At 35.1% G+C, this 12,980-nt stretch overlaps 1 protein-coding gene across 4 annotated transcripts in view; it reads left to right on the top strand.

The window, feature by feature from the left end:
- LOC114932416 (rho GTPase-activating protein 20) overlaps window positions 1–12,980 on the top strand; it is a 200,133-nt gene that overhangs the window by 170,897 nt on the left and 16,256 nt on the right. The window contains exon 1 of one of the 4 annotated variants that reach the window (XM_029304593.2): window positions 3,267–3,551. The exons of 2 other annotated variants lie outside the window; for them this stretch is intronic. In XM_029304593.2, coding sequence (XP_029160426.2) covers window positions 3,492–3,551 — 60 coding nt within the window. In that variant the 5' untranslated portion in view covers window positions 3,267–3,491. Of the gene's footprint in view, window positions 1–3,266; window positions 3,552–4,834; window positions 5,160–12,980 lie in introns of those variants that run through there. One more of the 4 variants, XM_029304592.2, reaches the window with a different exon arrangement.

Below are 12,980 nucleotides of genomic sequence, written 5' to 3'. Positions count from 1 at the left end.
AATGCCTGATAGGACGGGAGCGATGTTAGACACGAAATTGTATTTGTCTAATTATAAGCACGCTTTCTTACATAAAACGAATCCACTCCGATTTTTCGTCTAGAACCAGATTTATTGATTAATGAGAGCGCGACGGTCGCGCGCAGTTACATCGCGAATAGGCAATTAACTTTAAATCGATTCGCGCATAGATTAATTGTAGGTGTTAGACGAATAGAGCGAGTATTCGTGCACTAATTGACCATATAAAATAGTATTTATATTCAAGTGAAAATATTTTTAAAGCGATATTTATTCGAGTGAAAATATTTTTTCAGCAGAGACCAGGTTTCTAACATTACAACGTTATAACACAAAAATATAATAATTAATAAATGAGCTCGTGTAAATTCAAAAATTATTAATAACAGATAAAACGCTTATCTTCCAATTATTATATAATAGTTTATAGTTAACCGATCTCTCTTATTAATAATTATATACAAATATATCAATTCTTTCTCTGCTCGCGGATTATTACGAGATAATTGTATACGCATCATAAATATAAGCGGAAGAGAAAGATTCTCGGAATAAATCGGAGAAGGTGATTCGTCGATGGTATCGTTTCTGCACTCGCAAAGCTTGATCCTCGCGTTTCTTCCAGCGTCCGCAGCCCTTATGGAAGAAATCAATTTACATGTTTCGAGCACGTATAGATCTCGTTGTTAAATTAAGAGCAGCAGTGATTAACGAGGGCGTGCGAATGCGGAGACCACACGGTCAATTAAGAGGACCATTGAAATTGATTCGGGCGTCAAACGAGAGAGAGAGCGAGTATATATCTGCGCCTTGCTGAAACGCACCGAGTCCTATAATTGCACGGATGCAATCGCGGAATCTCTCTCTACATCGCGGCGCGTATATATAGAAAAGGACGAACAAGTTCTAAAAGTGATACGAGAACGGCCCATAAATCAATACGCGCGCGCGCGGCTTTTTTGGAATAAACGAACGCGAATATGCGAGCGTGATGATTAATGGCGTAGCGACTATTCGTTCATAAATTTCAAGACGAGGGGTAAATGAATGAATCGTCGGTGGATGCGGACGATTTGATTCCGATTGAGCGAGAAAGAGAGGGCTGGCTCTTCCATAAAACCCGTCTTACGTGACAATGAACTTGACTTCACATTTATATGACGGCCGCGAGAAGCGAGATTCTTCTCGTTTTATTTATTTGCGTATCTCCCGAACGCGCGTCTTATATCTCATTTAAAATTCCGTCCAAAGAGTTCGTCCCATAAATATATTCTGGTAATTTAATTTAAATTATTTAAATTACTATTAAAGCTTTTCACTTTACATCATGTTTTATTTACATTATTATTTGATTTGAAATGCAGAAATGGTATATATATCTCGCTTTTTTACGATCGTCATCATCCACAATTTCTATATTAATTTTTGATAGTGAGTCAGAAATAGATCGGTAAATTCCTTTCATTTATATATACTTCAATAATCATGCAAAGCGATATTGCGCTCGAAGAAATGACAAAGGTTATCGTTCGTTGCATTGAATTGTACTTTTATTCGCGCGAGTGTGTTTATAATTTGCTATTTATATGCATAACTTCTTGCCACTTTTCATGGAAAAAAATTCCACTGATAAAAATTAAAGGTTTGTAACATAATAACATGACAATGTGAATATATATTCCAGATTATTTTTTTTTATCGAGAAACTTGCGTCAATGAAATCGACACGTGTCAATAAATATCAAAGGTGTGAGCCTATTTTCACAATTAAATTACACAGAATTAAAATATGCGCGAACGATTCGAAATTATTATTTAATAATATGAATATTTATTTTTTTCATCGTATATGTAATGTATACATCATGTAGCTGTAATATCTTCAAGAGGGATTATCAGATTTACATGTTGACGTTATATGCTTATATGGATAGCAAATGAACATTGTATTATATAACTTCCCGAACCGTTTAATCCTGCATGCCTCAGGATTATCTCTCGTTATATGTCTCGGAGCGACATGACTGAAACGTTGTCAGTTTTTACGATGAGCACGGTGCATAAAAATTTTTCAGCTCACAGTTTCGTAAAATCGCCTCTCGGAATGTCGTTCACCTCGACACGATTCCGTATAGCCTTGTAGCTGAAGTTCATTCGTGTCACTCTTTAGAAGTTGATTAACAAAGCATCGTCATTATGTATTTACGGATACATCGTTCGATTATCTATTTAGCTTACATAGATAAGTTAATAGTGCTAATAAGACTGTGCTATTTTTATTCGCGTGTCCATGAAGTCATTCAATGCATACTAATTTTTTTCTAAGCTTATAAAACATTAGTGCACTTGCATAATTTTATATTCTTGTTACACTTTATTTTTTTATATTTTTATTTATATATTATTTATATACTATTTATATATTTATTTATATAATTCAGATAATTATTTATCACATTTTCATCCTAGCGTTTTTATCTTCAATTGCATCGCTATTTAATATGCAAGTGCAATGCTGTAAAATATAAATACAAATAATCCAGATTGATGATTATATCAGCGGACAAGTTTCGCTTTCATCGGTGTATTTTCCACAGATTATTAACACATGTTCGCAATTTAATTAATTTTAAAAAAAATTCAATTTTCTACTTTCATCTCAGGAATCCCAGAATATTTGCCAAGAGGTATCGCGATGAGCGCGCGCATATACATATCGCATACATTGCATCCTTCATAAAGCAGAGGCATGCGCATAAGGGATCCATTTCCCAAGTGACAAGTCTGGAAAGTCGTTTCATCGCGCTTTTTTTTACGAATACTCTCGACTCTCGCGCGATATACAAAGAAAGAATTCTCCGCGGCGAAATCGCACGTGGCTAGAAGAAAAAGAAACGAAGGGAGGTGGGTCTTCGCTGATGAGACGGCTAATTAAGTCTAGTGGGCTGCGGAGCTCTCTCGCGTATACACACACGACATGAAAACTCGCGCGCACACACATTAACGCGCACCTACACGACATGCATAGCTCGTCTATACTTGGCCTCTTGGTCGGCGCCGAGGCGTACAGTCTCTCAAAGGTCCTCGAGTGCATCGTACCACACGCCCGGTCTCTTCTCTCCCTCTTTCACTTTCTTTCTCTCCGTTCATCTCCCATTCCGTATATTTATCTTCGTCTTCGATACGGACGCGGATCGCCGAGCGGAACAGTGAACTCTTTCATCGGATCGGCCGCGATGTAACGCGCGACGTTCATCGCATCGCGAAAGCCGCGGAAGTCAGCAGTTCGCTCTTCATAGAACGCCAAGTACCAGTCGCGCTCGGAGATGCTCTCGATGCTACGGTAATAACGATTTATTCGCGCGACTTCGAGAGACAGAAAAGGAAAGGAGTAACCTCGAGGGTTATCATCCTGTTGAACGTAATGCGCGATGCGTATGCTCGTCCAGGCGCGCGGTGATCAGTGAAAGATGTGGTTCAAGTATTACAAGGGATATTACGACGTGCACAAGCTCGAGCTGGAGCAGCTGGTGAGTCTTTCCGTCCCATCGCATCGACTTCGAGGAAAGCGACGCTTCATCGATGTTGCTATTTTACGATTATTGCCCGTTTTGCAAGTCAATTTTATAGTCTACAGAGAATCGATTAACTCCCTTTCATATATGAGATGTAATGGTCTTTTTATACATATAAAATTTGAAAAATTATTATAGTTTTTAGAGAGAAGAAACTTTAAGACAATTTTTGCTTTATATAATTGTAAAAGATTTTTGCATATATTTTTAGATAGCAATGTAGTGCCTAGATAATCTTTGACAGGATTTCAAAAATCAAAAGTTAACTTAAAGAATTCCTGTGTGACTAAAAATTTTCTATGAATAATATTTCGTATGAGATGGAAAGAAAATCAAGTCTGCACCTTGCGATCATGAATCGCGTGTTCAGTAATTCATTTCATTATATAATTTTATATGATTAGATTTTTTCACCTTGGGCTTCTTCATTATCGTATCGTTGCATCTAGTCTTGTTTATCAAACTTTATCTCGAACTTTTGAAATTCCTGGCTTGCAAGTTTATTGTTGCATTCTCTTTCCGCGAATCTCTATCTTTAATATCCGCGATTCTCGAGAAACCAAGAGCCACGTTGCTAATCTCGAAATCTTACTGGATTCTCTATGAACGATACGAATATTTAATGCACATTAAATGAAACATCAATTTACATTTCAGTAATAATTTATAGATACTATAGTAATATGTGAACAATTTATTAAAAGAAAATTTGTTGACTCGACACATTTTATGTTTACGTAACAAATTTTATCAGTTATTATAAATTAATAGTAAATTAAAAATTTTTTTGCAATTTGTTTTTTATATTATACAGACAGATTGCTCCTATAAATAAATAAATAATTAAACTCAACGCTAAGTTTGTTTTGTGTCGAGTGATCATATTAATATTAAATTGAAAGATTTAACAACTTTTTTTTTTATATTTGTTATGTTATAGATTTGTTTTTAGATAATAATAATATATATTTTAATAATGTTTCACGCAATTGTTTAAATAACAAGATACGGAAGTAATTACCTTTCCACTCACGGAAATATTTTAAACGAACTCTTTTATTTTTATCCTTTTTTTTGCTTTTTTCTTTATCTTATAGTGAGAGTAAAATCAACTTTTCCTTTTTAAGAGGATAAATTTTTTGTTTTATCTTAGAAACATTTTATCTCAAGTCTCGTATAAATAGAACGGCAAGCCTATCACCTGCTGAGTTTGTTTTCGATCACTGTGAGGACTGTTTCGTTCATCTCGAATATAACGACAGTGTTTTTCTTATTTTGGACTTCTTTCACAAGTTCTTATTTCTTTCTTCTTCACGCTCTGGTTATATTATACTAATGCGACTCCTTCGTTTCCTTCTGTTTCTTCATCGGCGTCGTCGCGTTTCATTTGCCCCGTTTCTATTTTGGCATGCGACTTCGTGCGCGATGTCTTCGTCGTGGCACATTCTCACTCAGATAGTCTATATCAAACTAAAAGAAAAGAACTTTATCCGGACTTTGTTGTTAAATTCAAATATTATTAATTCATCCGGACTATTACTTGGACTAATCGAGGAAGAAATTGTAAGTAAAAATAAAAGGAAAATCCTAATTGAAAACACTAAATTTTATATTCTAAATATCTATGCAATTTTTTTATATGTATACGTACAATTAATCTTGCAATTGATTCACCACTATATATTGATTCATATATTCATCTTTTAAGAGTTAGAAAATAATTGATACAATCCCTGTGATTAAAATAAATTAAAAGTTAATTATTCATAAATAACATAATAAAAATAATCTGAAGAATTTTCTATACATATTCGATTATAAATTAATAAAATTATAAATTACAAGTCGTTCCCCTTGAACTTCCTCTCTTATTTACATGTTGCTGCTCTTTATGGCACTCACTCGCGAAAACACAGTTAATTACGATTGCGCGCGTGCTAATCACTAGAATACGACGATCGCGCGACACTTTATATAGCATTCCTGACGTTAATCGTGCACTTTATTTTATAGCAATGAGAGAACGCGAAAACCATGATTATCTAGTTATTATCACCAAGTTATGATTCGCTCCACCCTGGAAAATCGCATGGCTTGATTCAACATATACATACAATACTATGTTTATTGCTAATTAATAATAAACTCACGCATTTTACTTTTAATCTCCACGCGATTAACTTTCGATCGATAATTTATAAACATCGATTATTTATTAGAGCAAATATTTCAAGCGATTTATGAAAAATATAATTGTTTTCTTAAGGAAATAAATTGTAGCGCGTTTTTTCGCCGATTTAAATGGACTTCTCTCATTTTCATATTAATTGTCTGCGTATATTATTTCTTAACAGAGATAGCATTGCGCAAATTCGACTACACGATTTTTCAACGCCGAGCGGATCGTAGCTTCATAATCATGATTTTTTTGTTTTCCCTCGTGTTTTTCATCGGAATATGAAATAAAGTGCGCGATTAACATGGGGAATGCTATGTAAAGTACCGCGCTATGTTGTATTCTAACGATTAGTACGCGTGCGATCGTAATTAACGTGTTTTTGCGAGTGGAATGTTGTGCAAGTGCCATAAAGAGGAACAGCAAAGGCAAAAAGAGGTTCAAAGAGACATCGCGCGATGGTGGAACTGTCATAAGGTGCGAGGAATTTAAAATTTTGTTAATTTCTTATTTTTGTTATTACAGAAAATTCAAATAAAAAATAAATAGACCGCGTGGATAAGTGAAATCAATTTTAATATACATATTACTAACAATCTCAATTAATTTTAGCCTTTTCAATTGCAAAACTTTGCGGTTATTATTATAACATTTTGAGCGGTACTTGTAATAACTATATAATAAATAAATATATTAATAATAATATATTTATTTAAAAAATAAAGAAAAAAAATAAAAATAATGTAAATTTATTTTATTTGTTTCGTGTAATATTCTCTCGACAATTTCTCTCAGATTAAAGCGTCTTCATATTGCTTTTTGACATTTTGTTTTTCATATGGTATATTACCGAGGAAGGATTGCGGAGAATCCTTTGCTAGAAGAGCTTGTTAGATGTACCTCAAGTCAAGTAGTAGCTCGTGTGCGCGAACTCGCCCAACGTGGAAATTTTCTTTGGAATGTGCAGTAAATTTAGTCGGTAGTCTTCGCATGACGTTTATGACGCGGAAGTTGGTCAAGCACTTCAAAGAACGGCGGCACGAGCGAAAAGCGAAATGCGAAATGCATTTGTATACTATCCTGACAAATGACTCGTATCGGTTACGCCTATGATACGTAACCCGTTCTACATGGCATTTCTATAATTCGCGTTCGGCAAGATATCGGTGAACGATGTATAAATAATATGGGAATAACTCAATGCTAATTGATGCTCGTGCATTTTTTTTATTGGAGCGAATGTACGTACAGTTTTATAAAACTATAATAAATAAATGCCATTTTTAGGAAAACGATACGAAAAGAATATAAAAGAATTGGTGTTCTTTTTATTATTATAGCACAATTTATTAAAATTCATGTTCTGAGTGTACTTAAGATTTTGTATTCTCGCGATTTAATTATTCTGGACAATTATACAATTAAAAAATTGAGTAACTCGAACAAAAAACTGTCAAAAGCATTGAAAAAGTACTCTTTAACAATATTTTTAATTTCTCTATAATTCCATCCGAATTCTCAGAATCTAAGTGTGCATCCGAGTCTTATCTTGAGACGTTTATTTATACCGGACGCATTTAAGGAGCACATGTTACGTTTATAGAATCGCCCTATGCGCATTCTCGTATGTCGGTGCGTAAATATAAAGTGGGCGATTTGGCGCCTGGTCAAAAGACAGTCTGCGAATGTCCGACAATATTCTCGATTCTGCGAAGGGACGACATAGAGGGGAAGGTAGGCAGAAACCGTGTATGTCATAACATGTAGTTATTTCGAAAACTGTGTAGTGCATTAACCTGCAACGCAATACTCCTCCGCATACCGTCCACTGGTCATGCCAGACTCTATCTTCAGCTCAACTTCCGGAAATCCATGAGTTAATCTGGATTAGATTAAAAAAATATCCGATGATATTTTTCGAAACATTCGAGCGACTCAATATTGTGTATATATATTATGCGATTAGTTTTAAATTAAAATTTTTACGGTTTAAAAAAATTTTCATTTTATCTCTTATAATTAAAGATTGTATAACAATAGATTAAAAATATAACCGGATTTTGACATATGACACGTCATACTTAAATATGACATTCGCCAGAACTCAGTGACGATTCTTATATGCTGTGTATTCATGTTTATAAAAAAAATGCAATAATTGATTACGAAACAAATAGCAAAATGTAGAGAAGGTTCTCTAAGTGAACGATGACGCGGAAATTGTTTGAAAATACAAGAGCGTTAATTTTTTCATTTGTTCTTACATGATAGGAAGTTAAAACGTAATATACGTCAGCCGGCATTCCTAAATGATGATGACTATAAGGACTGTCCCGCGTAACAGACGTCGGCAAGGTCGTTGTCATGACCCTTCGTAAACTTTACACAGGACCCTTATAAGGACGTGAAAAGCACGCTCGTTAAAGGCGCCAGTTGCTTTCAGCAGCGATTGTATCGCGCGTTTATGAGCGCGAACATATAAACCCGGCAGCGTCGTCGTGCACATAAAACGCGCTTTAACGCGATAATCCACGATAGAGGTTCGCTCGAGTATTATTCGTCAATGTGAGCATGCGAGAAAGAAATGCTGCGTTAAGTATACCGGCGCGTTTGCGAGCAGAACTGTTACGGGAATATATAATGTGATAATTGGCAATTCAGGCCCAAATGAAAATGAAGCTCGTATAGACGTGTAACGAGGCATGGCGAAAATCAATAAACTTTCAATGAATAAAACTATCAATGAATAATAAAGAAAAAATATGCGCTAATATAAATAACAAAATACAATAATAAAGAAAAATGGGAAGGAATGTGTGCAAAGAACTTTGCGATTCAGATAATTTTTTTGAACAAAAAGAAAACATTAACTGTGTTCATCACAAGATATTGATATACGCAACTTTATACTATGTGTAAAAAAATTTTATATAGAATAATTCTGTTTTCGAGAGGAAGCTATCGCAGTTAATGTTTTTTTGTTAAAAAAATGTATCTAAATCACAAAGTTTTTTACACATATTCTTTCCCTTTATTATTTTGTTATTTATTAGCGCATATTTTTTCTATTGATACTTTTAATGAATAAGACTATCAATGAATAATAAAGAATAAAATATATACGTTAACAAAATAATAGAAAGGAAAATGGGAAGGGATGTACATATGTAAAGAACTATATAATTTTTTTGAACAAAAATAAAACATTAACTGCTTTTATCACAAGATATTGATATACGCAACTAATTTTGAATATGTAAAAAATTTTTGTAGACTAATTCTGTTTCCGAGAGGAAGTTATCACGCATATAATCGGGATAGACGGAATAGCCTCGCGCGAACGAAATAAGTATGGACATGTATGGCGGTACCTTCCTGCATATCCTGAAAATTGTTTCCGCATGCGGTAGCGAGAATGATGAATGATTTTGCGCCTAAGGGAGATCGCCGCATCTCTCTCTCTTTCGAGAGAGGCGACACGCTATCACTCCGTCGTAATTTCGCCACTTAGATTCGATACGCACGCGATTAAGAAGCGCGCCGCGCGTATCACGCGACTCCTCTGACGGCGATTCTTATTTGCCTACGCTAATTTCCGCGTAAAGCCGCAATCGAAGAAGTCACGTTTCGTTTATATCAAGAACCGCACCTGTTCGTGACGAATGAGGAATCATTCCCGGAGACGCGGATAGGACAAAGAAGGGAGGAGAAGAAGAGAAGAAATAAGAGTAGAGAAAGAGAGAAACTCGTGTGAAGAACGCCGGGATAAGAGCAAGAAGGTAGAGAAGGAAAAGAGCTGTCTTCGGTATCCTTCTACGCATTTCCTGGTAAGGCTCTTGGCGATCTTCAAAGTCCTCGCTGAGGAATCAGGAGAGCCCTGTCGCTCTCGAGGAACAAGAAAGATGCGGAAAAGAGTCTTCAGTTATCCTTTAGTTACATGTTGCATAGGATACGCGACTTGTAAGTGGCTAAAAAATTTTGCAAATATGTAAGTGCCAAATTGATATCAGAAGAGAAACTTGGAATAAAAGTAACGAGGCATATCGTTCCATGAAACCTTATTGACAAGTTGTATCAAAATTATCTTCATGCTGTGTTAAAATTTCATTGACGTTACCAAAAAAAAAAAAAAGGAGATTTTGTTGCAAATTTATATTTTAACGTCAATCCCGCAGTTATGAGCGAAACACAAAAGGGAATGACTCGCGTGAAGCGAGACATTTAATTGCGCGCAAGTAGTATAAACATAGAATTGAACTGGCGCGGCCGGCGATATTTTGGCCGAAATATGATCGCCGCGATTATAGCGCAATACCGGGCGCAGTTCGTTCGCATAAAGGATTTGCATAAAGTGCTTTCGGCGCGCCGATGTATGCAGCCGTGAACCAACACCGAGCGAGCGTGAATACGGTCCTTTAAATGTTCATGGTCCAGTTCCAGCATTCCGGCCCCCTCGACTCGAAGGCATCTCCGAGCGACGCGCTAACCAGTTTTCGGCCACTTGGTCCTGCACGCGCGAACAATCCCGGGCAAAACGACGACGAATTAAATCGTATGTTGCGCCGTAATTGCGCGTCCTCGCCCGTGGGTGTACCGAGGGACCTTCGAATTACTTTGCATTTTTCTTTTCTTTTTTTATTTCATACACTTCTGTATACCCTTCAGCCATATTTGAAACCGATTTGATTTTATAATTTGCAGAAAAATAAAATTGAAGATTTCATAGATCCACGGAGCGAATTTTCTCGTGGAATTTATCCTGAAAATCATGGTAATCGTGGGACAATATTGGAAGAATTTTATAAGAGTTTCTCTGATTAATATTTACCGCAATAAAAAATATACCTATAGTAAAATTAATCGAACGTATGTTATATCTTATTATGATAGATATTAATATTTTTTGTTGCGGTAAATATTAATCAGAGAAACTCTTATAAAATTCCAATATCGTAGTGTCCCGCGATTATTATGATTTTCAGATAAATTCTAAAAGAAAATTCTCTATGTGTAGTATCAAATATCTAAAAATATTGAACGTCTAGGAATTGAAATTTTCGAATTTTTAATGAGACACTTTAGAGATCCTAAATATATCTTTGGATTGAGACTTTAGAAAAATTTTGAAGATTTTGTAATTTTGTTTTATTAAAAAAAAAGCATACATAAAGAATTTATGTATTTAATATACTATGCATATGAAGAGTTACGTTTGATCCAATCGCGATTTTTTTCATGTTCGCGATCGATGGAAACGATTGTACGGATCCTCACCTTCGATGAGATAGGTAATGTTTCGTTCTCGCTGATGGTGTGGCCGCTAACTACCACGTTTCAAGGACACCCACTCTCCTCTTCTCCCCGTGTTTGTTCCCTATATCGCGAATCCGCGCCAGATAACTTCGAATTTTGCTTCGAACCACCGTGCGCCTCTTTTTTTCCCCGTCTCGACTCTCTCCTCGCTGGATTGTGCTAATTGCGAGATTCTTTGGTCCTCGAAAGAAAGAGTCAGACTTGGGCGTCGTCGTAAAAAGTCGAAGCTACGCATTAAACTGTATGGGCGATTAAAGATACTGTTTATGTGTGGGTTCTCGTCTTTCACAAACATATCTTTCGATGATTGTTACGAGCTAATCGTCAAAAATGTGATCAAACGAAGAAATAATTCTGCATAAATAAAATATTAAAAATATGTTTACATTTTGTATAAACTTAGTTATGGTACTGCTTCACAGTCATTCCATGAATATATGACATAATATACTCACTCCAAAAAAGCACTATATTTAAAATTTGGAAAAATTAAATGACGATAACTTCGTAAGTAATAAAGATAGAAAGGTTTATAAAAAATGAAAATAAAACTTGGACTTTCTATTTTAGGAATCTATTTATTTCAATATTGCGAAATAAATTTATTAAAAATGGTAGATGATAAAACGAAAGCATGCAAAATTGAAAAATAATGATCCGATTTGTCATGGCACATAGCGTGAATCAAATGTCGCAACTCAATGGGATAAAAAGCATATGATAGTACAGAGTTTCCCCTTTAAAATGCTTTTTTATTCATCTCGTTACGATGATTTTTCGCCGAGCTATTCGCATTTAAAGTAAAAAGCTGCCTTTTTATTCAAATGCGAATATCTCGGCGAAAAATCATCGTATCGAGATGAATAAAAAAGCATTTTAAAGGGGAAACTCTGTACTATCATATGCTTTTTATCTCATTCAGTTGCGACATTTGACTCACGCCATGTGCCTTGGCAAACCGGACCATTATTTTCTAATTTTGCATGTTCTCGTTTTGTCATCCGCCATTTTTAATAAATTTCTCTCGCAATATTGAAATGAATAGATCCTTAAAGTAGAAATTCCAAGCTTTATTTGTATTTTTTATAAACCTTTCTATCTTTATTATTTACGATGTTATCGTCATTTGAAATTTGATTTTTTTCCAAATTTTAAGTGCGTGTCTCTTTTTTTGAAGTAAGTGTATATATAACAATTTTTTTCAAGGCTATCTACTTTATTGTGAATTGCATATATTTATTTTCCAAGAAAGTTGATTAATAACACAAATATTTTTGAATCGTATAGCAAATATTTTTCTCATGTATCGTGCACGCATATTATTCGACAAAAATAATTTAGAGGTAGCAAGACGCACCAAGGGAGAGAAAACTGTCGTGCGCGATCAAAATCCGTGGGTGGCATATTTGGCTTCCCATCGGGGAGGCTTGTACCTTTCCGGACAATGACGTCAAGCCTCATTATGCATTCAACAATATCGTTTTGTCGTCGAAGTTTGTCGCCTCCGCTCCGCGTGTATCCGCCCAATAACGCATACGATGACGAGGCTGCGGTGCACGCTTAATTCCACTCTAAATCAATTTTGGACAACGATCGATGGCAATGATTTATCTCGGTCTGTGCAAAATTTTTAAAGATGTCCCAAGATTAATTTTTCTCTTTAATACACTCGCAGTAGAAAAAGGAGAGTGCGTTCGCAAAAATTCAATATACAATATCAGTAACTAAAAAATTCTATCAAATACTCATACAAGCTATCCATAAAGAAAATACAAATAAAATAATAAAATAAAATCAAAATACTATAAATGAAAGATTGTATAAAGAGAGATATGTATTGTTATGTGAATGTATGGGTATGGATAAAAATGTAATTTTATATTCGGACATACATA

The sequence above is a fragment of the Nylanderia fulva genome, unplaced genomic scaffold (assembly GCF_048542155.1).
Source record: "Nylanderia fulva isolate GAGA-0341 unplaced genomic scaffold, ASM4854215v1 Scaffold13, whole genome shotgun sequence".
NCBI lineage: Eukaryota > Metazoa > Arthropoda > Insecta > Hymenoptera > Formicidae > Nylanderia > Nylanderia fulva.
The sequence above is the reverse complement of the archived record's forward strand: the minus strand, read 5'-3'. Positions and strand labels throughout refer to the sequence as shown.